The 25,915-nt window shown below is 37.7% G+C and overlaps 1 protein-coding gene and 1 long non-coding RNA gene across 47 annotated transcripts in view; one reads left to right on the top strand and one right to left on the bottom strand.

Annotated features, from left to right (window-relative positions):
- The window catches only part of TRDN (triadin), a 233,932-nt gene extending 210,629 nt beyond the window's left edge, over positions 1 to 23,303 (top strand). For 45 of the 46 annotated variants that reach the window (XM_087882735.1, XM_087882727.1, XM_087882730.1 and 42 more), the window contains 8 exons: positions 4,023 to 4,049; positions 5,131 to 5,178; positions 9,826 to 9,864; positions 10,647 to 10,694; positions 10,891 to 10,935; positions 12,789 to 12,833; positions 14,386 to 14,415; positions 22,205 to 23,303. In XM_087882735.1, coding sequence (XP_087738861.1) covers positions 4,023 to 4,049; positions 5,131 to 5,178; positions 9,826 to 9,864; positions 10,647 to 10,694; positions 10,891 to 10,935; positions 12,789 to 12,833; positions 14,386 to 14,415; positions 22,205 to 22,320 — 398 coding nt within the window. In that variant the 3' untranslated portion in view covers positions 22,321 to 23,303. The remainder of the gene's footprint in view (positions 1 to 4,022; positions 4,050 to 5,130; positions 5,179 to 9,825; positions 9,865 to 10,646; positions 10,695 to 10,890; positions 10,936 to 12,788; positions 12,834 to 14,385; positions 14,416 to 22,204) is intronic. The other variant, XM_087882725.1, reaches the window with a different exon arrangement.
- LOC117666235 (uncharacterized) lies at positions 3,385 to 4,923 on the bottom strand. Its single transcript, XR_004591694.3, has 2 exons — positions 4,834 to 4,923; positions 3,385 to 3,506 (listed from the first exon to the last, which is right to left on the bottom strand). It is a non-coding gene; the product is annotated as an uncharacterized LOC117666235 (long non-coding RNA).
- Positions 23,304 to 25,915: the final 2,612 nt, after the last annotated feature.

The following is a 25,915-nucleotide window of genomic DNA, read 5'->3' as shown; positions in this document are numbered from 1 at the left end:
ACTCCAAGGCTCAAAGATATGGGATTGCTATCATTTCATCACTGAGTGAGACTATCCTACTCTCACACGCATCCTAATTCCAAGGGTTCTTGCAAAGGGCACCTCTCTGCCTCTCCTGATGCAGGACTCCACAAATGTAACACATTAAACTGAATGTAGCCCATTGGTTGTGTATGCTTGTCCAGTAAAACCTAAATTAAATCCCATGATTTTGCCCTATTCAGAGAGAATAGAGATGCCAGGAGCTTGACTTGATGTTAGGGATTATATCGTAGAGAGCAAAACCAATGGATAACCAATGGATAAGCCATGGTTTCTCTCAGGTTAGAAATAACCTGAGTTAACAGTAACATTTTGAAAATGTTGCATTAATTCATGTTTAATGGTATATTTAAGATACTTTTCTTTACAATGTATGCAAATTACTGAACATTAAGTGCTGGTTTTGAAATTAACCAATACAGTACAAGATAATTTATTCTCTTGATCTTGCCCAATTTCACTTGTAGTTTCTAGCTAGGAAATTACTGGAGATCCTTTTGTTCATACATAAATGTTCTTCTGAAAGAGAGTGCCATGCCTCATTGTTTAAAGGATGTAATTATTAGACCTCTACTTAAGGATGCCTTTTTGTCTTCTCCAGAAATTTCACATACTGTAGCACATGCATTTAGCATCACACTGACCCTTGGAAAAAGTGTATTGTGCTTGTGTTAAAAGCAATAAAAGGCTGCCAATTTACTTCTAGTTTCGGTACAAGATGTTAGATATTACCTTTAAAAGCTCACATGGCCTAACAAGCTACCTCATTCATTGAGAGATGGTCTCTTAATTCTCGGAAATCTAGAGATGTGAAGGCTCATCTTGAGGTGACTTGGTGTCAAGCTTTTTTGATCATTATCTGGAAGGTGTTCCCTAATGAGCTGAGAGGACAGATCTTTTTTAAAGCCCTTTAAAATAAGATACTTCTTAACAGGCTTTTTGATTATTTAAATTCTGGTTTTCATTTTTAAACTTTGGGTGTCCTTATTGAAGAGCATCAAAAGACTTCAAGAGCCAACAGTATCAAAAGTATATAAAGTAAGTAATACATCAAAGAAATAAAACCAGAGCCATGACTTCAGAAAGAATAAAGCTACTAATAGCTCCTAATCATTTGTCTATAGATTATGTCCAATATCAGAGGCAGGATGCTTCTGAAAATGCACATCCTGGATAATAAAGCTGGTTAGATACTGTGGAAACAAAATGCTAAGCTAGATGTGTCCCCCCCCCCCCCCGGGTCAGGGTTCCAAGTAACACCCCCAACAAAAGAAGACTCCGAGACTAGAAGTTCATCAAAGTTCCATTTTATTAGAGATGTCATATTGGTACATCTGGGAAAACCCAAATCTGAAAGCTTCCAGGTTTTCCCCACCCAAAAGAAAGTCCAAGTCCCTTCCCCCTGCACCTACATGTCCATCACATGGTCCAATCAATGCACTATCCCAACTGGAGATGCATCCCTGTCACGCGACTCCAGGTGCAGGCTGGATGCCCTTGACTCTCAGAGAAAAGAATGTTATTATGGCTAGATATCCCTGCAACTCCATGCAATCCCCCCTCCCAATTTCCCACAGCACTAAATGTGACAGTCCTGAAGATCCAAAGAAAAAGATGGCTTCCATTATCTGTTCTGACAACAGGCATTTTTATATTCTTTTCTTTGCCATTTTTTGGGATTTTCGCTCAGCATAGTTAATGATTCTAAACTGATTGTTTTCCTCTTGTCATTATATACATATATTACTTTATGATTTTTTTCTTATCATCTCTTTTGTGCATGTGCATATGCATGGACATACATTCTCTTACATGTTCTATTAAATGACTATTTCTTTTAGAGTAGGCATGCTCCTGTAAATCAGGAAATATTTTCTGGCACTATGGTTCACTTCAGAGGTGGGTTTCAGCAGGTTCTGACCAGTTCTGAAGAACCGGTAGTGGAAATTTTGAGTAGTTCAGAGAACCGGTAATAAAAAATTTTGACTGGCCCCACTCCCATCTATTCTCTGCCTCCCAAGTCCCAGCTGATCGGGAGGAAATGGGATTTTGCAGTAACCTTCCCCTGGATTGGGGATGGAATGGAAATTTTACAGTATCCTTCCCCTGCCAGGCCCACCAAGCCACACCCACAGAACCAGTAGTAAAAAATTTTGAAACCCACCACTGGTTCACTTACTTGAAGAATTTTCATTTGGAAACATTGTCTGTGGCCCATTTGCACACACATAAAAAGAGTATATAATTAATACCCTCTTGGCATTCTAGAAAGAAGAGACAACTCATTAAAATTATAAAATGATTATAAAGAATAATGACAGGTGATACCAAGAGAGGGACCCAAATAAATAGTGTCCAAAATTAATGAGCCCAGAAGAATTGATTATTTTGAGATAGGAGCATGCTTCTTAAATATATGCCTAGGAATTTTGACTTTTACAAGTCCCTCTGATGTAACCACAATAAATGTTTATATGGTAGACAACAAAAGTAAGGAATTTCCTGAACTCTGTCTGTGCTTTGTCAAACAATGGCACTGAATCACTACCATTAATTTGCTCCCTATGGAACAATACCTTTGAGGTAGATGCCACTAATTACCTTGAAGGCTGAGCACTAGAGCTAGAGGATAAAGAAAATGGAACAGAAATCCTTAGTACAAACTTTTGAATACTTCTCAGCCAAACTTTTGACATAATGGATCAAATGCTTGATAAAATTGACAGAGCATGTTCCAATGAAGTTGTAAAGTAAGAATGAGCTGCAATGGATAGCTATGAAATTAATTTGAGGGAGACAGTAAATGTAATACAAATGGATCTGATGGGTGATTTATTCCCTAAAGGGGATAAACAGATATTAAACCAAGAAAACTGATTTGGATTTTTTTTTCTTGATTTACAAAAGAGTTCTGTCATGATTTGAAAGGATTATTTTAGAAGTGACAAACAAAAGGATAAAAGTTACTTATTGATACAAAATAAATACGTTAAAGTTGTGATAAATGATCAGCAAACTACTCTGGGATTTTTTTTTATTTTTTTTTTTTTGAAGGGGTTAAAGAGTAATTTGAAAACTAAGGAAAGTTTATAAGATTGTCTTGCTTGGCCAGGGTTAAAAAAAAAGAAAACAGTTATAGCTGATTGCCCTTACTGGACTTTTGTTGACAAAGATTGATTCACATAGCATTTTGCCTGGGTTTTTTTTTTTGTTGTTGTTGTTTTTTTACTTAAGAGATATAAGAGAAGAGTAGACAAAGCTGGGGGTAGGGCATCATCACTTTAGAGTCATTGTATTCCCACAAGTGTTCCATATTCAATCCATCTTGAATTCTGTTGACCCTTATCTGGCACAATTTAGTGTTGAACTTTATTTGACCAGATTCTTGTGTATAGGCTTGAATAAATCTTCTATGCTGCAACTTTATGAATAGTCCTGATTCTTTGTACCTGATAGGAGATGAGCTATGGGGAGAAGAGAGATTACATTTTATTTAGAGACGGTGATAAACTACTAACACTGTTTTTACCCGCTGGGATGAAGGAGGAAGTCATTTTCTCTCTCTCTCTCTTTCTCCTTTATTATTTTTTTTTCCTTTTACACACTCCCTGGTTTTTCTTTTTCGTATATTTTTCTGTTTATATTTTTGCAGTACTCTATGTATTGATTTTTATTCTTTTCATTTATAATTTTTAATAACGTTATTTATTTTTTTTAAAAAAGAATGAAAGTTGCCTACTGTGTGCTGACACTGTTATGACTCTGGTGGTATATAAACATAAATGCATAATTTGGAACACTATTACCATAAATTGAATTTTATTGCCTGGAAAACCATTGCATAGAAAATTACATTATTGTGTTTCATTTTGCAATTTTTATGTTCTAAAGATTAGAGGCACACAGGAACTAAAATTAACTGTTTTATTTTGTTTTTCTTTGTTTCCCTTGTTTTGTTTTGTTTTTTGTTTTTTTTTTAGGCAAGGAGGCAGAACATAAACCACCAAGTAAGTTTCTAAACGTTACAACTATTAAAAAATACAAGAACAGTGATGATGGTTAGAATTCAATGATATTTGCCAGTTGGGTTTTTACTGACAGTGGCAAACATTTATCCTTTGCCTACCTTCTAAACCAGCTGTGGTATTTGGAAATTCTCCAGAGCGGATTTGGAGATTCCATAAGGAGGTACATTGAGTTCCATTCACATACAGATGGCTGTTGTATTTTCTCATTGAAATGTGTTTATAATCATACCTTAGCTGTATGGAGTAGTCATAATCACTTTACTCCAGAAATATATGTGACTGTCACATGATTTCCCAGACTATATAATAATATCCTATAGTATGGTATGATTTTACTGAGCAATAGAGACAAAGGTTTTGCCCCCAGCATGGTCTGTCTGTCTGTCTGTCTATCTATCTATCTATCTATGATAATCTATGAATAAATTATTGTGAAGTACAATCTTAATCCTGTTTGTTGCAAATCTAACCTAGAAATTTCATGATATTTCTGAAGAAGCAGTGTAGAGAAGGCACTGATCAGGATTCTAATAGAACTAGACTACTCAACTGGAAACCCAATGTTTTTTTTTTCATTTGTTTCATTTCATGGAGTTCCTCAGAATGGAGTAGTGCTTAACAGAAGTGCTTCAGGTCATTGAGGAACCTGCTAGGTCTAATCATTTTAAAAGATTTCTCCTGCCTGCAGTGGTTGATGGCCCTAGTTGCATAGGTCCTTATTCCTTTTATATGAAGGAGATTTTATGACGTTATCAAGACTTACCATTTGCATGTTCTCAACAGACTGCTAATATACCCATTCCAGAACTGTATTGTGTGTAGGCTTATCTTCTCAAAGAAACCCTATGCATGACCACACATGTCAATTCATTATCTACTGTATACTAGTTTGAGAACCTCAGAAGACAGGGCTAACATTGTTGCTCTTCTCTCAGTAATTCTGGAATGACTCGTTTTGTGTGAAATCCATCTGAAAAGAATTTAAAAGTTAAGAGCAGAGACTATACAATACAACGGCAAAGCAATGTTGAATTTATCTTGTATTGCTCCCACTTTTTAGAACAAGAAGTTCTTGGGCATGAAAAAGGAGCTCATCCAGCAAAACCAGGTATTTATTCTAATATTCACACTTCACACAACCACTTGGCAAAGTAGGAGAAGGAATTGACAAACTGAGCAGAATAATAAAGCCTTGAGCATCAGACATTACTGCTATTCTACAATCTATAGGCTTGCTCTTGGCTTAAATAATAGGGATGCACCTTTCTGTCCTTATTCATAAGTAAGCATGAATTTTTCTTTGTTGGTGGTGGGGAGGGGGGGAGGGCATGCAATATGTGTAGAATCTAAGCCAAAAGCAAGTTTAAAAACTACAACCCAACATTATCCTTTTCTCCTTTTCCTCCATAGAAGTACAGTTTTTTAATTTCTCTCCAAGTCCAAAGAAATTACAAGATGTGTCATGTTATATTTACACTTGCTGCCCTGCTTTGCATGTGAATGCTTTTTCGAAACCTGCAATTTAAATAGCCTTGTTAACTTGGTTGCTAATAATGTCTTTGCTGCTATTCCATCTTTTTCTGAAAAGGTGGTTATGCACTTTAACATATTGAATTAATAGAATTTCCCAACTATTGTTAGCCAAGAATCTTAAATAATGCATTTGACAATTAAAGGTGATTAATATTTTACTTTCTTATATTTATGTCATTTTTTTTAAAACAGTAAAGAATATAAATAGTTCACATGTAAAAAGATAGAACGCTGAAATACCAGTGTTTCTTTCAGGGATGCCTGCAAGGAGAAGGTCAAAAGTCAAGATTGTGTCTACATCCATGTGATCAAAGCCTGCCTCTTTTTAAAATGTAAAAAAGGGGTGGAGTTTTGATTGCATGTTGGCTTTTTTGATCCCTTTCCCTGCAGACACACCTGGTTCCATCAACAACTTTCAGGGCTGCCCCATGAATGAGCCCAATGTGAATTTTCTTGATATAAGAAGAGTTTAAATGCAATAATAATCTATAGCAGATTGACACATTTGGAACTTTTTCCTTCAGCACCAATAATGAATATCTTTGTGTTACATATCATCTTTTATTGCCACAGAGAGCATAATATTAAGTAATATAATAAGAATTAGTTATATTGCAAAGTAAATGTAATTAAAAGAGGCTTTGGATAGATGATGTCAGAGAATGTAATCTGTAACTGTTCTCAGGAGGCGTCTCTTTTTATATTTTATGGAAACTATCCATGTGCAAAGAAGCAGTGTGTTCCCTGTAGTGAATTGCAAGTTGCAGTTTGCTATAAAATAAATGTTTAAATATAGAGAATAACTGGTAAAAATTACTGTGACTCTCAATTACTTGCTAATATTTCTGTGCCATTACAATATAGCCAGTAGAAGATAGCAGATCTTCTACATATTTTTTTAGAGTAGGTTTATCCAGAGTGGTCAATATCAACCCCCAAGGGTCAATGGGACTCTCTATTACTACTACTACTATTAATAGTAGTAGTAGTAGTAGCAGTAAAGGTAAAGGTTCCCCTCGCACATACTGTATGTGCTAGTCGTTCCTGACTCTAGGGGGCAGTGCTCATCTCCGTTTCAAAGCTGAAGAGCCAGTGCTGTCCAAAGACATCTCCGTGGTCATAAGGCCGGCATGACTAAATGCCAAAGGCGCATGGAACGCTGTTACCTTCCCACCAAAGGTGGTCCCTATTTTTCTACTTGCATTTTTTACGTGCTTTCAAACTGCTACGTTGGCAGAAGCTGGGACAAGTAACGGGAGCTCATCTTGTTATGCGGCACTAGGGATTTGAACTGCTGAACTGCTGACCTTGTGATCGACAAGCTCAGCATTTTAGCCACTGAGCCACCATGTCCCTGTGTAGTAGTAGTAGTAGTAGTAGTAGTTAAATTAGTATTTATTAAATTATATGATAAATGTTTGAGGGTTGATGAACAATCTGAAACTTTATGAAGTTAATGAGCTGAACTTTATGAAGTTAATGAACTGAAGAGTTAACCGCTGTTTAGAGGCATTAATAGTTGCATAGCATTCTTTAAATCCCACAGTCCCTCCATTTGTCTACTTCATGTCTTCCATGACTACAAAATGAACTCCCTCTGAACACATTGTCTCTGAACTTGAATACAAACTTAGCAACACATTATGATAATATGGCTTTCTTCTAGCCAAATTTAGTCTTGGTGCCAAAAAAGATTTTGCACCAAATTTCATACTTTATTCTTACTCGTTTTGTTAAAAGATTGTAAGCTTTTACACTGCTGTGATAATCAATATATAATTAATGTAATATTATGCTGCAAATAGCTCTCTTTAAATATTTGTGCCCCTACTTCAAGTACAGATAGAGGATAGCTACACATATAGATTGCTGCTCTTTAGAGAATGACTTACTACACTGATTATTGTGTTTTGTTATCAATTGTCTCCTATCTGATGGATAACTGAAGAACATCTATGAATACCAATGTATTAACTTAGCTAAATTTGAATAATCTTTGCATTAGTTTAAAATGAGGAAGATAAAGATAGTAACATGAAGGAAACCCTAAATTATCTATTTCTATATCTATCAATCACAAACAGAAGTAATTGGAATTATATTTTAAAAGTCATTATCTATTTCTATCTTTCTTTCACTACTTATCTATTTTGCTAGATCGCTAATTAATTGCTTGTGGAAGATGTTTAGTATTTTGGAACATCAGGAACTTTATTTGCATTAAAAAGACTATTGGTGCATTCTATATTTTAATTATTTAAATCTAAAAAAATATTTTCATGTAACATAGCTGCATGAAAAGACAAGGCTCTGTCTTCTACATTTATATTTACTTTTTTATTTATGTCTTATATTTCTACTCAATAAATATTAAACTGTTTGATGTGCCCCTCGTCTGTAGCTGTAATCAATATTTCAAATAATTTTAGATGTCTGCCATGTTGCAAGAATGTAAAATGGATACTAACTGGAGATAATCTGTAGAAAAGATTGCATTAAAACAATAATATCAAGTCCCAAGGCAAAATCCAATATATTCAGTTTTGGCATTAAAATAGATCAGACTTTCCTAATGGACACCCTCCAGCTATCACTTTTATCCTGAACCTGTGTCCATTGATCTTCTGACTGATGGATTGTCGGAAACATAATCCAACATATCTGAAAGACATTTATTCAAGAAGACTAGTCTATATCTGGAATAATAAGTTTAGACTAGCCCTTTTATCTTGCAAGAAAATAAAATGACAAAAATCTAATTCATAATATCTATAATCTGCCAAAAATTCCTGTCAGCTTCTTTATATCTTAAAAGTTTCCATTTTCACTGCCCTTATATTTTCTCAGATATCTTGTGGGCTAGATTAGGGTAATTCAATGTGTACAGCTTGATGTCTGTGGAGATTCTCAGTCATCCAGGTCATGGTTGCTTTTTCCAAAGGTGCTTTTTCCAAAGGCAACTGGACTTCGTTTTTGCTTGAAGACATTTTGCTTCTCATCCAAGAAACTTCTTTGGCCAGAACTTTAGAAGCTTCTTGAATGAGAAGTGAAAGGAGCCTTGCTGGTACAGTGGTCTAAACACCCTGTTATTAACACAACTGCCTGCAATTTACTGCTGGTTCGAATCTCTCCAAGGCTCAAGGTTGACTCAGCCTTCCATCCTTTTAAGGTAGGTGAAATGAGGACCCAGTTTGTGGGGGCAATAAACTGACTTTGTATAAATATACAAAAGTATGAAGGCTATTGCTTAACGCATTGTAAGCTGCCCTGAGTCTCCGGAGAAGGGCGGCATATAAATCAAATTAAATCAATTTTTTTAAAAAAAAGGTCTTCAAGGAAAACCAAAGTCCAGTTGCCTTTGGAAAAAATACCTTTGGGACAACGTGTAGAGCTTGTTTTTACAAGTGAAATATTTCTACATTAACTTAAAAAAGAGCCTGTAGTACAGTGGTCCAAAGCACTGTTATTAACATCTGCTGCTTGCAATTCCTGCAAGTTCAAATCTCACCAGGCTCAAGGTTGACTCAGCCTTCCATCCTTTCAAAGGTAGGTAAAATGAGAACCCAGATTGTGGGGGCAATAAGCTGACTTTATATAAATATAGAAAAGTATGAAGGCTATTGCTTAACGCATTGTAAGCCGCCCTGAGTCTCCGGAGAAGGGCGGCATATAAATTAAAGGCAAAAAACAAAAAAGCAAAAGAGTTTTTATATGCACAGTGTATGCAACATACATTATACAGGTAGTCTTTGATTTACAACTCGTTACTTAGTGCTCATTCAAAGTTACAACAGACCTACTTTGGAAGTACTCACAACCCAGATTCAATGTTCCAATGGTCAGATCCCCCCAAGGTCATGTGATCACTTGGCAATACAGCCACATTGATGGCCATTTGCAGCATCCTGTGATCACATGACTGTTTTACAATCGTTTGGCTGAAAACTGGCATCTATTTCCTGCTTTCTGCAAAACCACGCCCATAGAAAACCATAGGTTTGCTTAATAACCACCACTTTATGACTGCCACTAAAAAGGTTATAATATCAGGTTGATCATGTTTTATAAACTTTACAATGTATGACCATAATGGGCAGATTCTATTATAGTCATATAAATAACTACCTGTGTCAAAAACAGCCCCAAACTCTCAAAGTATGAAGATTTATATAGATGTACTTATTTTTTTTCTTTCTCTTTCTATCTCCATGCTACCCAATAGAAAGACCAGAAAAAGCAACAGCTGAACTCAAAGTTGCAGGTAAACATATAGTATATGTACATAACATATAGTACATACATACATATAATATATGTAATAACAAGCCACAAGAACCGTGTACCTGATGGAGCTTAATGTACCCAGAACCTCACCTGATATACCTACTGAGCACCATAAAAACTAATTATATTTGTCCCATTAAAAGATCTAAAAGTGTCGAATATTCTATTTTTATCACTCACTTCGTCTTCAAGGTAGCCGCAAATTTTAATCACTTACTTGGAATTATCTGACTGTTAATGTCTGGGAGGGTAATGTAGCATGTGGAGAGATTATGCCAGGCTGCTCACAGTTGAGCAAATAGAGACTGAAGTTGCATTAAAGTGAGCTGGATTCGGGGGGGGGGGGGACATAGAATGAACAGCTTTATGGCAAACTGCCAACTACCTGCTGTTGTTCTCAGCAGGAAGTATCAGAGTGGCAGCCATGCTCCAGCTCTGCACCTTAGTTAATTTGAGTCTGTCTTCTTGTATGAAGTCACAGTTGATTGACTGTATTCAGGGATGCCTGGAAAAAAACGGATGCTGAAGAAAGACATCTGTGCATATATCAAATCACTTGAGATATGATTCAATCCAAGTCCATAGAAGAGCATGTAAATGTGCAAAATATAAGATCTGTTTTGTTTCCAACCACACTTAACTTCCCTGCTGCTGACAGACGGAAATCACAAGCTTGTTTTCTCCAAGAGTTTGTGAAACAATATGCAAATATCCAAGTCCCCTAAAGTTTAACCCCTATGATTTGAACATTCTTTGTAGATGAGAAAAAAGCAGAAAAATCTTTGAGAGAAAAGAAGGAAAAACATGGTAAGACTGGGGTTGGTTTTTTTTTTTTGTTTGTTTGTTTTTTGGCCTTCTAAAAGACTGCATGAAAAGTAATTGTTCTCTGAATTTGCTAATATCTTTCCTTCCTCACTTACCTTAATATTAACAAAGTGGATTGTATGAACTTCAGTTTAAATATTGTATTTAATTCTTCTCTCTTTTTCTTTTACTTATACAGGAAAAACAGTTGAAAAGACACCCTTGAAAGTAAAACATGACAAAGGTACGTATGTATGTATCAGTGGTGGATACATACGTATCCAGTGGTGTATTCAAAAATTTTTACTACTGGTTCTGTGGCCGTGGCTTGGTGGACGTGGCGTGGCTTGCTGGGCATGGCTTGCTGGGCATGGCAGGGGAAGGATATTATAAAATCACTATTCCCACCCCACTCCAGGGGAAGGATACTGTAAAATCTCCATTCCTTCCCCATTCCAGGGGAAGGTTACCGCAAAATCCCCATTTCCTCCCGATCAGCTGGGACTCAGGAGGTAGAGAATAGATGGGGGCGGGACCAGTCAGAGGTGGTATTTACTGGTTCTCCGAACTACTCAAAATTTCTGCTACCGGTTCTCCAGAACTGGTCAGAACCTGCTGAATACCACCTCTGGTATGTATGCATTGGTGGGATTCAGCCAGTTTGCACCACTTTGGGAGAACCGGTTGTTAACTTTCTGAGCAGTTTGGCAAACTGTTGAGAGAAATTATTAGGGTAGAGAACCGGTTGTTAAATTACTTGAATCCCACCACTGTATGTATGTATGTATGTATGTATGTATGTATGTATGTATGTATGTATTAGGTTTCTATCCAGCCATTCATTCAAGAGTTCAAGGCAATCTACGCAAACCTCTTCCGGTGAAGTAGGTTGGAGTGATGCAGAGCGAGTCCAGAATCACCCAGTGAGCTTCAGTGGATGAACTAGTTTAGAGCAGAGGTGTCAAACTCAATTTCATTGATCAAACACATCAGGATTGTGTTTGATCTTGGGGGGCCAGGGTGGCAATGGCCACGGTGGGGCTTTCCAAGCTCCGTTTTCAGCTGCAATGGCCTCCTTCAACCCTCTGCCAGCGAAAACAGAGCTCAGGAGGGCCACACGCAGCCCTCCCATGCTCCATTTTCACTGGCAGAGGCACTGCAGGCCAGCCCTTCGCTGTTTCCAGGGTGACTCCCTGGGCCAGATCTAATTACCCCACAGGCCGGATCTGGCCTCTGGGTCTTGAATTTGACAGCCCTGGATTAGAGTCTTTGTCTCCCTCTTCTTATTACAGCAATATACAATTGTCCTTACAAACCATAAATCTAGAGAGTTACTTTTAAGAGAAGAACAATAAGCTTCTAGATTTTTGTTTGAAACTGGACTGTTGTGGTATTTAGCTTTTCTAGAAATCAGTTGGTCCTCTGTAAGTACTGTATTCTTGGGGATGGGGAATGGAATTGGTTCTGAAAGGTCTAGGACAGGGGTGTCAAACTCAAGGCCTGGGGGCTGGATCCGGCCTGTGGGGTGCTTAGATCTGACCTGCGGGGCCGCTCTTGTAACAGCAAAGGACTGGCCTACGGTGCCTCTGCCAGTGAAAATGGAGCTCTGTTTTCGCTGGTAGAAGGTTGCAGGAGCTGTTGCAGCTAAAAACGGAGCTCGGGAAACTGTTTTCACTGGCAGAGCGCTTGGGCCACCACAGGCACCCCGAACATGGGTGACATTGAGTTGGTCACGTCTACCCTGGCTACGCCCACCCCGGCCCCCCGAGTCAAACACAACCCTGATGCGGCCCTCAATGAAATTGAGTTTGACACCCCTGGTCTAGGAGAAAGATGGGGAAAGATAGAAACATGGTCACTCATCCTTCATCATGAGTGAGGACCTTTTGTGATCCAAGGAAGTTTTCCCTCTAGCCTTGTTAAAGTCTCATGGACTTTGATTAAAGGCTAACTAAACACTGTGAAACATGTACAGTTCTTTGAAGAGAGTAGCTGTGGACATAATGTGAATGTTTATGTATCTATATATTATTTCTATGTCTATAACACTTGCATTTAGAATCCAAAACAATTAAATATTTTTGTTCTGTTTAACAGTTCCTGCAGAAAAAGCAGTCCATTTTTATTACAATATGACTACAGGTAATTGGTGTTTGGTTTCCACCTCCTCCCCCTCCTCCTCCCCCCTTACTCTTTAAATCCAGTGCCTATTAAGATTTATTATTAATTGTTCACTATTGAGATCCATTGATCTTAATGAAAAACCACATTTTTACTTAATGATTGAACTCATATGTGGCTATTTCCCAAGCCATAACTTTCTACTGTTTGATATACTATGGTGGGGTGGGGGGAAATTTGTCCAACTTGAGCAGGAGCTCCAGTTGCAGCCCTACCCGGGACCTTCTCATAGTGATCCATGCCCTCATTAACACTTGGTTAGATTTTCTGCAGCTATTCTACAAGACCATTCAGAAGCTGTAGGCAGTCCAAAATGGGGCCGATGTAGAATCTGACACTCACACGTGGGCCATCTGTTGGCTTCCTTAGGTTTTCAGATATGATTTAAAGTTTATGGCTTGGCAGCAAGTTAGTTTCAGGGCTGCTTTTACCAATGAGAATCAACCTAACCGATTTAATATTATGCACATGCACCCGCACCCATAATGCAATGCTTGTGTGACCCCCCACCCCCTGTGCATGTGTGCATGACCCCCTGTGCTCCCTCCACCCCCATGCATGCACACACGACCCCCCCTATGTTCCCTGTGCCCCATTTTGGGCCTAGTAGGCCTCCCTGCAGCCTCCTGGGAGCAAAAACAGGCCATAGGGGGCGCACCGCACCCCCCACTCCCTATTTTCTGTCTAGTAGGCCTCCCTACAGTCTCCTGGGATCAAAAATGGGCCGTGAGGGGGCCACACCGCACCCCCCCCGCACCCAATTTTGGGCCTAGTAGACCTCCATGCAGTTATAACCCATAATGCAATGCGCGCATGACCCTCCCCACCATGCCATGCCCAGCCGTGCATGCACACATGTCTCCTGCATGTGCCTCACCCAACCGTGTATGCGCAGCAGAGACCAGAAAATCAGCTGGCCAGCAGGAGGCATGTGCATGATGGAGCTGAGCTGGGGCAACGGCTCGTGTAATTGCAGAGAGGGCTCTGCATGCCACCTGTGGCACATGTGCCATAGGTTCGCCATCACGGTATAGGAGGCTAAATCATGTTGCATTTCTGTAGCAGCACCAGTTTTTTGGAATGGCCTCCTTCTGGAATGTAGGTTAGTTCTGAAGCTGACTGTCTTTTGGAAGCAGCTGAAAACAAATCTCTTCTGGAATGTCTTGGAAGTGGTTTCCATGTGCCTGAAAAGAATATTCAAAGATGGACAAATAAGGAAGCCTTATGGTATCACCCAGGAGGGTTTCTTATACAACTGTGCAAAAAAAAAAAAAAAAAGTCTTTCATCCCATTATCAAAGACATTCATAGTCATAGCTGTTTTGAGTTTCAGTATGATGTAACTTCAAAAATGCTGCCGGATTAACTTAATTAAGTAGCAAAGAAAGCAATTGAAAGAAAGCAAATTAGCAAAGAAAGCAAAGAATTAATTGATTAGCAAAGAATTAGCAAAGAAACTTGCTCTACAGATTCTCTCCCTGTTTTTGAGATTTTCTTTCTTTCTTTCTTTTCAGAAAAAATTTCAAAAGCTGCAAAACCAGGAAGTAAGTTAAAGGCCTTGCAAATATCTTTGATTTTCAAGTGACTTTAATTCCTTGTCAGGACATGTAACTCGGTATCCACAGTATTGTTTCGCCTCATCTTGTCAGATTAAGAAAGAATGAACAATTTGCCTTTGAAAACTAGTTAATGAGGGAAAGCTCATTTTACATATTTTGTAAGATTAAGCTAATCTTGAAAGCAGTTGCATTGTGAAGGAGAAAAGATAAATTAGTACAAAAAATGTGAACAAGACATCCTTTTTCATACATTTTGTGTTGCCACCTGCACAAGTACAAGAGGGGATAGTTCAGAAAAATGATTTCTATATAAGTCAGCTACCATATATCAGACTTTTTCCAACTGCTGTGTAATTATTAGAATAATGTTTTGAATTCTGCTCTTCTGTTTGGTTGTAATAAAAATGTAACTCCACAAAAACACACCTATTCACTCCTTCCCTTTCCAGTAATTGTGTCATAGATTATGGCCATTGCATAAATCTTCAGCTCTCCATCTTCTACAATTTGCTTTTGATGTTTAGGATGGGAAGGATTTACATTATTATAGTTGTAGTACAATGATTCTTTAATACCAAGAATAAGACTCAAGTCAGTAAAATTAATTTGTAATTCAGTAATTCACATAAGGGATGCCATGGCTCAGTGGCTAAGATGCTGAGCATGTTGATTGAAAGGTCGGCAGTTCAGCGGTTTGAATCCCTAGTGCCGTGTAATGGGATGAGCTCCCGTTACTTGTCCCAGCTTCTGCCAACCTAGCAGTTCAAAAGCATGTAAAAAATGCAAGCAGAAAAATAGGGACCACCTTTGGTGGGAAGGTAACAGCGTTCCGTGCGCCTTTGACATTTAATCATGCCGGCCATAGGACCACGGACACGTCTTCGGACAGCGCTGGCTCTTTGGCTTTGAAACGGAGATGAGCACCACACCCTAGAGTTGGGAGCGACTAGCACATATATGCGAGGGGAACCTTCATTTTTACCTTTTAATTCACATTCAGTACAGGTTAGAATTTCAACTTCCACTAATTTTTTGCAGATGAAAATTGTGCTCATGAGAGGCCAAAATCCCACATGAACCCATTTTTAAAATTCTAAGCTATAATTCTACTAAATGGAAGACTTGCTGTACATTCTTAGAATAATTATTAGCCTTGACTTTATCATCTTCTTTGAAGAAAGAGGGGTTCTTTTTTGGGGGGGGGTTCAACTCTTAAAAATGGACCTACATAAACGTATGAAAAGTTCAGATTAGCTGAACAGAATCTGTGTACTGATCACGCTAATGACTGTCCATGTTGATGCACTATTTTTTGATTGAAAGACCCTTGATTGAAAGATTGAAAACCCTTATTTTTATCAATGAATGTGAATCAAATGACATGTTTCCATCTTACTAGGAAGAGGAAGATGGGTTGTATATATTCATCATCTTGAGTTATTTGTAAAAATAATTAAGGCAGAATATTATTATTATTATTATTTGTAAAAATAATAAAGACAGAATATTAACTAACTGGAATGGAAAAACACCTAAGTAGGTTCAGTGGCTTACTTCTTCCCCATACATATGTCTCCTGCATGAATGATACTGTTGAGAGCAGGGTTGTTTTATTTTGTTTCTGATGTGAATTATTATCTTGATCTTGTAAGTTGATTGCCCCAGTGAGAGGGAAGATGTTTTCGCTGAGAAAGTTTCTTTTTAGGGACAGTCTTCTATCTGAACCAGTGTATTAATGAGCTATAAAAGAAATAAAAGACAAAGAATTCTATTGCTTCTAAGCTTTGTTTATGGCCATTTAACGGTTTTGGGAAGTCCTTTATGGCCTGGTTCACATATGCAAGCTGCAATGTTGACCATTTGATGTGATGCATCACTTGTGTATTCACTGAACATGATGTAAATTTCTCTTGCATGAGGCTGCTGAAATACCTACCATTGTTATCAGGCTTTCTCTACCAGGCTAGACTGGATCTAATTAAACGGGCATCGAGAATCCCAGAATTTCTGATAAGGTAGTTTAATTGTAGAAAAATTCAGGGGCCATTATGAAACAGTGACTGCATCGTGCATTTATCAAATGCAAGCACTGTTCATAAGGTTTCATGTTCACATTTTTTTGCATCTCTTTCTTCTACCCTTTCTAAAAGCAATTATCTTGGGTGGGAGATACAATTTCCATCTGTTTCATGTTTTGGTAGCCAGATCTGGTATTTGGCTGTGTAAGAACCTTTACAGTTGTTTGCTTTCATCCAGAGAACACAAGTAGCTTTCTATAACCACATTCTGATTAACCTGAGTGAGAGGACTGTTCTGTGGCATTAAGGTTTCATCCATGAACTAGAGCTAAGTAAAATAACCTCTAGCATAATTATCCTAGGATCAGTGGTGGGTTTTAAATTTTTTTACTACTGGTTCTGTGGGTGTGGCTTGGTGGGCATGGCATGGCTTGGTGGGTGTGGCTTGGTGGATATGGCAGGGGAAGGATACTGTAAAATCTCCATTCCCACCCCACTTCAGGGGAAGGTTACTGCAAAATCCCCATTTCCTCCCAATCAGCTGGGACTTGGGAGGCAGAGAATAGATGGGGGCGGGGCCAGTCAGAATTTTTACTACCAGTTCTCTGAACTACTCAAAATTTTCGCTACCGGTTCTCCAGAACTGGTCAGAACCTGCTGAAACCCACCTCTGCCTAGGTTGTTTGGGCTTCAATTACAACCTATTGGTTTCTATAAGAGATGTCAGGATGAGAGCATATCTGTGATATATTGTGGACTTTATGTTGCATTGTCTTGCTTACAAGTAAGATTGCTGATTATAAACACCTAGAGGGAAAAATTAACAACTGAACAAAGAAAAACTGGACTTTATCCAATGCAGAAATCTAGGGAGCAAGCAATAATGAACATACTGACAGTGTTAAATCAGATTTACCATAGTTAACATAGGAACTGTTGGACTTGTTCAATTATTTTTATCTAAATGTTTATAATTAATACTTTTTACTCCATTTTGCTGCTTCTTAATGATAATTCAATTAATTAACACTTAAATATACTAATTACCTGATAGTGGTTAAAACACCTCATACATCCCAGACAAGACTGTGAACTATACTGTTGGCTATGTACAGAGCCACCCATTGATAGGTAGGTCATAAATGATGAATTAGATTAAAGACAATCTGTTGGAGAAGGAAATAGCAGCCTACTCCAGAAATTTGCCAGGATAGAATATTCACAATCAGATTTATGTCAACATTATATTAGAAGATTTAAGAGCAAGTCACAGACATTCATATTGGTAGTAACCGTGATAAGGCTGGAATAGAGCTAAAAGCATATTCAGCTGTTAAATCCCCAGAGGCAAAAAGGAAATTTAGTGCTGCAAAAATATGTATACTATTTGTACCTGGACTGTCAACAAAACATACTGGATGCTGTCAGAATAGAAATGTCGAGAAGCAATTACTGGCAGACAATCCTGGCAAAATGATGTCCATTGGGTCATGAAGAATTGGAAGAGACTGAATGATTGAATAACAATACTAATTAGCAGCCATGTCCTTTCTCTTATTCCAATAATTGTTGTAGACCAAAATAATGTGTACAAGTTATGTTTTACTGGTGACATTGATAGCATTGGCAAGCATTCAAACAGTATGCCTGGAGAAACTCCTGCCAATCAATGCAAGGCAAGGCAACAGAAAATGAGTAAGAAGTCCCATTTTAATTCTATGAGATAATGGTATAAATAGTAACTTGGTTAAGACACACGTGCAGATTTATACCTCCATATCATATGGAGTACTGCTCATGGAGAAATCCATTGCCACAATATTATTTCTTTCAATAACAAATCTACTGTGGACAAAACATCTAATATACTTTGCAAACTTCATACCAGCATGCCCAACAGATATTCAAAGGTATAATGCTTTGAATAACTGCTTAACTGCTGCCGATGCAATCTTTGGTTTGTAGGGTTGTAGAGAGTATCTTCTTTGGAATTTTTTAAGGAATGTCTGGCATGGATTTGAAAGGATGAAAATGATTTGAGCATTATTAGGGCACTAAAAATGTAGCGTATTTTACTTCTGTCTGTATTTTGGATACTTGTACCCTTGGCCTATCCATCTCAGGAAAGGCTTTCTTCTCCCTCTCTAGCTGCCCATGACACTAATGAAGCTCTTCCTCCTTCTCTTCTTCACCGAAGGCTGCCAATCCCTTTAGATGTCATTCTTTAAGAAACCACTTCTTTCTTTTAAGTGACATGCAAAGGTTCAAGGAATAAAAAGTGCCATAAAGAACATGTCCCTTTGGTCCAGGTAGATAACTTCATCACAGGTTGGGCATAAGATGTAAATTGAGAGTGGGTTTTTGGGGTTGTGGTTTTGTTTCTAAGGGCTAGCTATTTATTCTCTTGCAGCCCAAATGAACATTAAGACCAGTGGTGGGTTTTAAAATTTTTTACTACCAGTTCTGTGGGTTGGCTTGGTGGGCATGGCATGGCTTGGTGGGCGTGGCTTGGTGGGTGTGGCAGGGAAAGGATACTGTAAAATCTCCATTCCCTCCCCAATCCAGGGGAAGTTTACTGCAAAATCCCCATTTCCTCCCAATCAGCTGGGACTTGGGAGGCAGAGAATAGATGGGGGTGGGGCCAGTCAGCATTTTTACTACCAGTTCTCCGAACTACTCAAAATTTCTGCTACCGGTTCTCCAGAACTGGTCAGAATCTGCTGAAACCCACCTCTGATTAAGACTGATGTACCCATGACATCATAAGTTGCCAAAGGCTTATGACAAACTTATAACATCAGATGTTGCTGGTCTTTTACAGTGACAAAGGGTGCCTGGTTATTTTGGATATTTTTTAAAAAAATAAAAATAAAATGATCCTGTTCTCAGTGGATCAGTTAATCAAAGTGAACTATGATGTTGTTTCGTGACACAGTGTGTTAATGAACTCTCCATCTGCTTTGCCTTTGCTGCCAAAGTACTTTGCTTTAATGAAAGATGTCTGCTGAGTGACCTGCTCCTGACCCACAAGCATAACTCATTACATATTTGGCTCAAGATGGAATTGCACCGAGATATCTCTAATTAGCAACATTTTTATATTCAGGTCAAGAAAATTTAACATTCTTTCCTAGGCAGCTGCAAGCTATTTGACACATCAAATATGATGACCAGCATCAAAAAATGTGCACCGAGAAAAAAGGAGTCCCATTTAGAGGACAAGCATTTAATTGATAAAGACTTGGAGCTGCATTAATAAGATATGCATTTGAGCAAATCTTACCACACCTTTTCTCTAATTTCATCTTGTCTTGTATGGAAAACTGAACAAAAATATATCTTCATAATACTCTCCATAATTGAAGCTCTGTTTGTGATAGGTACATGCCTGCAGATGTACACAGACATGCACGTAATTTGCACATCTCCTTGTACAAATTGTATAAGAAATATGGGCATGGCACACAGGAGACAACCAACAAAGCAATTTGGTTAATGAAAAGTCTGATGCTAGAGCAGGGGTGTCAAACTCAAGGCCCAGGGACCGGATCTGGCCTATGGGGTCACCATGGAAACAGCAAAAAAACAGACCATGGTGCTGGCCCTCCTGAGCTCCGTTTTTGCCAGCAGAGGGTTGCAGGACATAGTCACAGCCAAAAACAGAGCTTGGGAGCCCGTTTTCATTGGCAGAGTATTCGGGCCACTACAGGCGGCCCTGACACAAGTGAAGTCATGCTGGTCATGCCCACCGTGGCCCCCCAAGGTCAAACACAACCTTGATGCGGCCCTCAATGAAATCAAGTTTGACACCCCTGTGCTAGACCCTTGAGCCATTCTTCCATTTCCCTTCTGAATGTTTTCTCACCCACTGACATCCATGGGCATTAAGGCAAAGATTCCAAATCCGGGATTGGCATTGTCTTCCCGCTGCTTGTGGGGCAGGAAAAGAATCAGGAAAGAGCTCACTCTTTTCTTTCCCCTAAATCACAGGCTCTGACAGCCTGAAGACCTGGCTCTGCCAGTTGGTCTAAGGACCCAGTGCAGGAGTACCATACTGAAGGTGGCTACTGGGATTAATTAGCTGACCCCACTGTCCCCCTATGCTTCCTACTTCTTCTCTCATCTATCTTTTAATTCACATTGTTGTACTTTCATCGTTTATTTTTGTTTTATTGCTTTACTATTGTTACATTTACATTTTTAAATGTAAATTTAAATTTACATTTTTACTATTTTACTAAATTTACATTTTACTATTGTAAACCACCCAGAGTAACCCCAGGGTGAGATGGGCAGCAAATAAATTTAACCAATAAATAAAATTAATAAATCAGGGAAAGCAGGGCAGAGGGAATTTCCATGGAAGCTGGCAGAGTGGATCACCACCACATTCAGAGAAGGCAGCAATTATTGAACATTGTAGTTTGTATCATTGCAACTCATACTATACTGCACCATAGTAGCACAGCGGTTAGAATCTAGTACTGCATGCTAACTCACTGCTCACTCCAGGAGTTCAATCCTGAGTGGCTCAAGGATGACTCAGCTTCCATCCTTCCGAGGTCAGTAAAATGAGGACCCAGATTGTTGGGGGCAATATGCTGACTCTGTAAACCATTTAGAGAGGGCTGTAAACCACTATGAAGCAGTATACAAGTCTAAGTGCTATATTGAGCAAAAACTAGTCATTTCTCCCAGTTTGACAAACCATTATTATTGTTATTTGTTGATGCTGTTTCATGAGGCATGGGCACAGTGCTAGCTGGTGACACAACTGCATTACATCGTTTGACTGAATTTGTTTTTTTTTTCCTTTTTGCCATTCCATATTTCTAAAAGTCAAAATAGAACTCCTATATCTCAAAGAAGCATTACCTTCTCCCTCCCTCCCTCTCTCTCCCTCCCTCTCTCTCTCTCTCTCTTTTACTTTTGCTGTTGTGAATAAAAAGTAGTATTTCCAATTATGCCACCATCAAATTTCATCCATGGGATCTTGGGATCCTTTAATTTCTGCAATGTATGCTCAGATTCTTTAGAAGTGGCAACCGGGGAATCAGGGTCTACATGGAGCCCACAGGCCATAGATTGCCCAGCCCTGTTTGAGAAAGAAAACACATATGAAGCTCCAAAGCTCCATCCAATTATTTCAGACAGCTTGTATATGAAAGTCATATGATAATGAATACAAATGGGCATAAACTCTGTCTTGGGTCCATATGCATTAGCATTTCCATTGTGTATTTGACTTCTAATTTTCTATTTACTAATACCGAGGAGCCTATTTTTAATTCTTCTCCCCCATGAAGGGTATATTCTGAAATAACTGCAATGAAGAAAGAGAAATGTCACTTCATAACTGACATTTCTGCTCACAGTATTTTGTGTCAGTCGTCAATATAGGAATAGTGTGTGCCATTCAATCTCAGATCTCAGTTGGCAAGGTAAAAAAAAAGTCTCTTTTGATTTGTGAAAAAACAAATACAGGATAAAACATTGCTTGCCATTTATTTAACTATTAAAACTCTTGATGTCACCCATCCCTGACTAGGGAAGAAAGTGATTTTGGACATTGATAATCTACATCAGTCTCTCAAAGTGTTTGACTTCAATTCCTGGAATTTCTATCAACGAGTTGGCTTGGTGGCCACATATTTTGACAACAGGCTGGGAAAGCTGATCTATGTTTTGCTAGGTTAGATGTTTCCTTAGTTTACAGCTAAATACTCTGATCATTCTTTTTATTTCCCTCTTTTCAGCTGCTGTTCGCTACTATCAATGTGTTTTTGTAAATGGAATTAATGGTTACACACCTCGATATTCTGTTACTCAAGAAAAACCTGCTGATCCCAAGTTGAAGGCACGGAAACAATAATGCTCTGCAACCTGTGACATTGCAACAATTTTGCACTTTGCACCCACTTCAGGGGGTCATCTGGAAGTCCACTTGGCACCTGTGACAACGAAAGTATGATCTGACTGATCACATGCACCTGTAAAGGTTGTCTCTTGGTTGTTAGAACACCAGAGACAATTTGATGGCATTATGTGATTAAGGATATCCATGCTACTTCCCTGAATGAAAGCATGGTGCTGAAAGAGTACTTGACAGTAAGTTCTGTGTGCAGGTATAGGTGTATGTATATTTATATCTTCTGTCAAAGTCTGTTTCTAGTTTCTGTTTTAGACCTAGCTAGCATGGAAAACATTTTCCATGGTATCAGTTTTGGGAAATGTTGAAACGGAATTAGTCATTTGCAGTACAGTTTGCAATCTATGATAGTGCTAAATGAAATCATGAGTCAGTCCATACTAAATTGTTAAGTAATCAGACTCTAATAATAAAACCTATGTTCGACATATGTGTTTTTTGTAAAAGCAAGCAATAAAATGTTTGCTATTTACATATTAGAGAGATATTTGAATTAAGAATATCAATTTCTCTTTACTTGCTATTTGAAATAACAGACTGATATCTCAACCTCAAAAGAAAAAATATAATGCTCCCAATGAAAATGTTTAAAGATGTTATTCTGGCTGCCTATTAAAATAGGTTTTGCTTTGTAAATAATACTGTATCTTTGTAAGTAGTTGTTCCTAATTTCTATTTTGTGTATATAATTTTATACTTGTCTGCAATGTCAAACTGAACAAATTATGTATTGTTTTTACACAAATTGTGTAAAGACAACTCTTTACACAAACATTACATCTGAAGTGTTTAACTGAATCAATTTCATAAGTTTCTAAAGGGAGACTATTGTTGAAATGCTGATATTTATTTTGAAGAGACAGTAGAGGGTTTAGGTAACTATGCCTAAAGAGATTGAAGCAATTCATTACAATGTTTGGTTTTTCCTCTCTGTCTCTTTCTTTTCATATTTCATCTTTTCATGTCTTGGTCATACTAAAATAGACTGGAATTTAATGCTACCTAGGCAATTTCCATTACTGTATTTGCAACCCAATCTAATATGGTTCTCCCATTGTGAAAGTAATTTATTGGGAGAAAAACAAATACAGATAAATGAAATACTTGATTACTACCAGCTGGGGAAATGTAAGGTTCTGTTCTGTATTAGACTGAAGGCTAAATCACAGACAAGTGATTTAGGATCATTTTGATAGAAATAAAAGATTGTACTACTTAAAGAATGTACTTTGGAAGTACAGGCTTATCCCGCTACTGGATGAGCAAAATGCGGAGGTGCATAAACAAAGCAGACAATTAAAGACTAGACTGTAGTCTTTATGAAATATGTTTTTGATATGTCACAAAGTATTTGCACTGATTCAAAGATGATTGGTGTTGTTAATATTGTATCATGATTGATGAAAGCACTCAAACTTTTTATAAATGATGATACCTCATAAGTGACATGAAAATGTTTATAAACGTTATGCTTGATTATACGGTAGAGTTGTAGAGTTGGCATCGCATTAATGTCACCAACTCGGCCATATCAAGAATTATGATCCACCATGAGTGCAGAAGTTTAGAAGTTTCAAATGTAACTTTGAGATCTGCCTCTTTTAGATGGTTCATATCTACCTCTGATCTTCCCAAAACAGAAACCTTAGGGTTCTGTTCACTTTTCTTATAATTCATTTATTTTGCTATTTGTAGCATAGTTTCAGTGGCTTTCCAAAGACCTGCTGATTTAAATGTGTGTTTTTAGTCAAATCGCACAAGGTTTCTCTTAGAGTTTTATTGAAATAATGCTAATCATAGGTAACCTTATTTAGATTATTAAAAGCTGTTTAACTGAGATTTATTGAAGCATACCCCAATTCCCTATAACTGATTCAAGTGCAATAGCATATTTGAGAAGACATTTCCCTTTGGATATCCAGCTGACTCAGAGAAATTCAAAATATAAAATCTCAAATAATGGTCAATATTCCAAAAGCATTAATCATTTGCTTAAAACTCAAGTTTCTTATTGCATCCATCCAGACATCAGATTGATAAAAAAAAATCCTGCCGTTATTTGAATTACATGTTTTTATCCATGTTTTAACTGTTGATTTCCAAAATAAAATGGTCAAAGGGTATCATGGTAGGTACAGCTCAGTTTGATTATTTGACAGGGCAACGATTCATTATATTGTTATTTATCTTGGTATTTTAATTAATACCAAGAATCAAATAATAATTACTATGGTCTTTCTCTGTGACATAGGTTGAGTTTGCCACAAATTCACTTACACTCCTAAGCTAAAATTCTTTTTCATGTTCTAATCCTTAATGCTTTCAGTGAGATTTCTCAAGACTGAGAACAATTGTTTACTTGGCATCCACATTAAGGTTTGATGTTAATAGACAAAGTCTTCATCACAAAAGCAGAGGCTCCATTGTGCTGTTGTGCATGTATTTCTAACAGCAGATAGGCAGAACAGCAGAAATACAACATTTCATGATATAGCAGACAAAATAACCCTATAGCAGCACAACAGATAGTAGGGAAACTTCCTATAGCTTATTGATAAGGACAATGGAAAAGAAAGAGGGATTTATATTTTTGTCTCTGTTTTTTATTATTCTTTTTTCACCTCCTTAATTTTATTGGGAATGGAAATTATGCCAGTTCCTGGGCTAGCATATTTTCTTTCTGTTTTGTAGATATATTCAGAGAATGGGAGTCTGAACTGATAGCACTAGATGTGACCATGACATCTTCTCTTTTTTTGGCTGAACTTTCCTTTTTCATTAGTTAGAAAGCCACAAAGGCAGAAGTGTATACTCTCACACAATGAGGTTCCTCAATGAAAATCCTCATTAGCCACTTTCTCTATGGAGGACCATCTCTTTTTCCACCCACTAGGAGGAAGGTCTGCAATATTTTATTACTTATAGGATGCCACTCCAGAAACTGTAGTAGTGTTTATTATAAGTACAGTCTCAGTTAAGCTAAACAATTATTGCTACAGTCACTTTCCTACATCCACGCTACTTAGTTCTTCATGATAACTATACTATTTCTATATATTTAATCTCAAATGCAGGCCTTTTTTTACAGTAGAAATCAGGGAATGAATATATGACAGCCATAATTTCTGGTTCCATTTCGTTTATCATGAATAGAGTAAGAAAAAAAAACACACTGGCTAAATGATTCTTGTATACCTTAGTTTTGAAAATAACAATCTCTAAAAGCACTTTGTCAAGCCATCCACTGCCGTTTAACTGCAGCAGATGTCTCCCAATTGTCAAAATAATATACCAAGTTATAAGCACTGAAAATAAGCTATCTCAAAGCAAAGAAAGAAGTAATGCTTTGTACAAAATTGTTTAAAGTCATCCAGATAGATTCATGTGTATGCAAAGTCAGTAGAGGTGTATTTTGAAGGTAAGATCAAAAAGGGCTGAGAATGATTAGAATGAACACAGGCAAGGTCTTTTTTAAACAAGAAGGGAATGAAATATTTTAATGGCTGCAAAAAGAAAAGGTAAACATAAGAACGTCAAA

Source organism: Pantherophis guttatus, chromosome 1 (assembly GCF_059756535.1).
Source record: "Pantherophis guttatus breed Tessera chromosome 1, ASM5975653v1, whole genome shotgun sequence".
NCBI classification, from domain to species: Eukaryota; Metazoa; Chordata; class Lepidosauria; order Squamata; family Colubridae; genus Pantherophis; species Pantherophis guttatus.
Note: the sequence above shows the minus strand (reverse complement) of the source record. Positions and strands in the feature narration are given on the sequence as shown.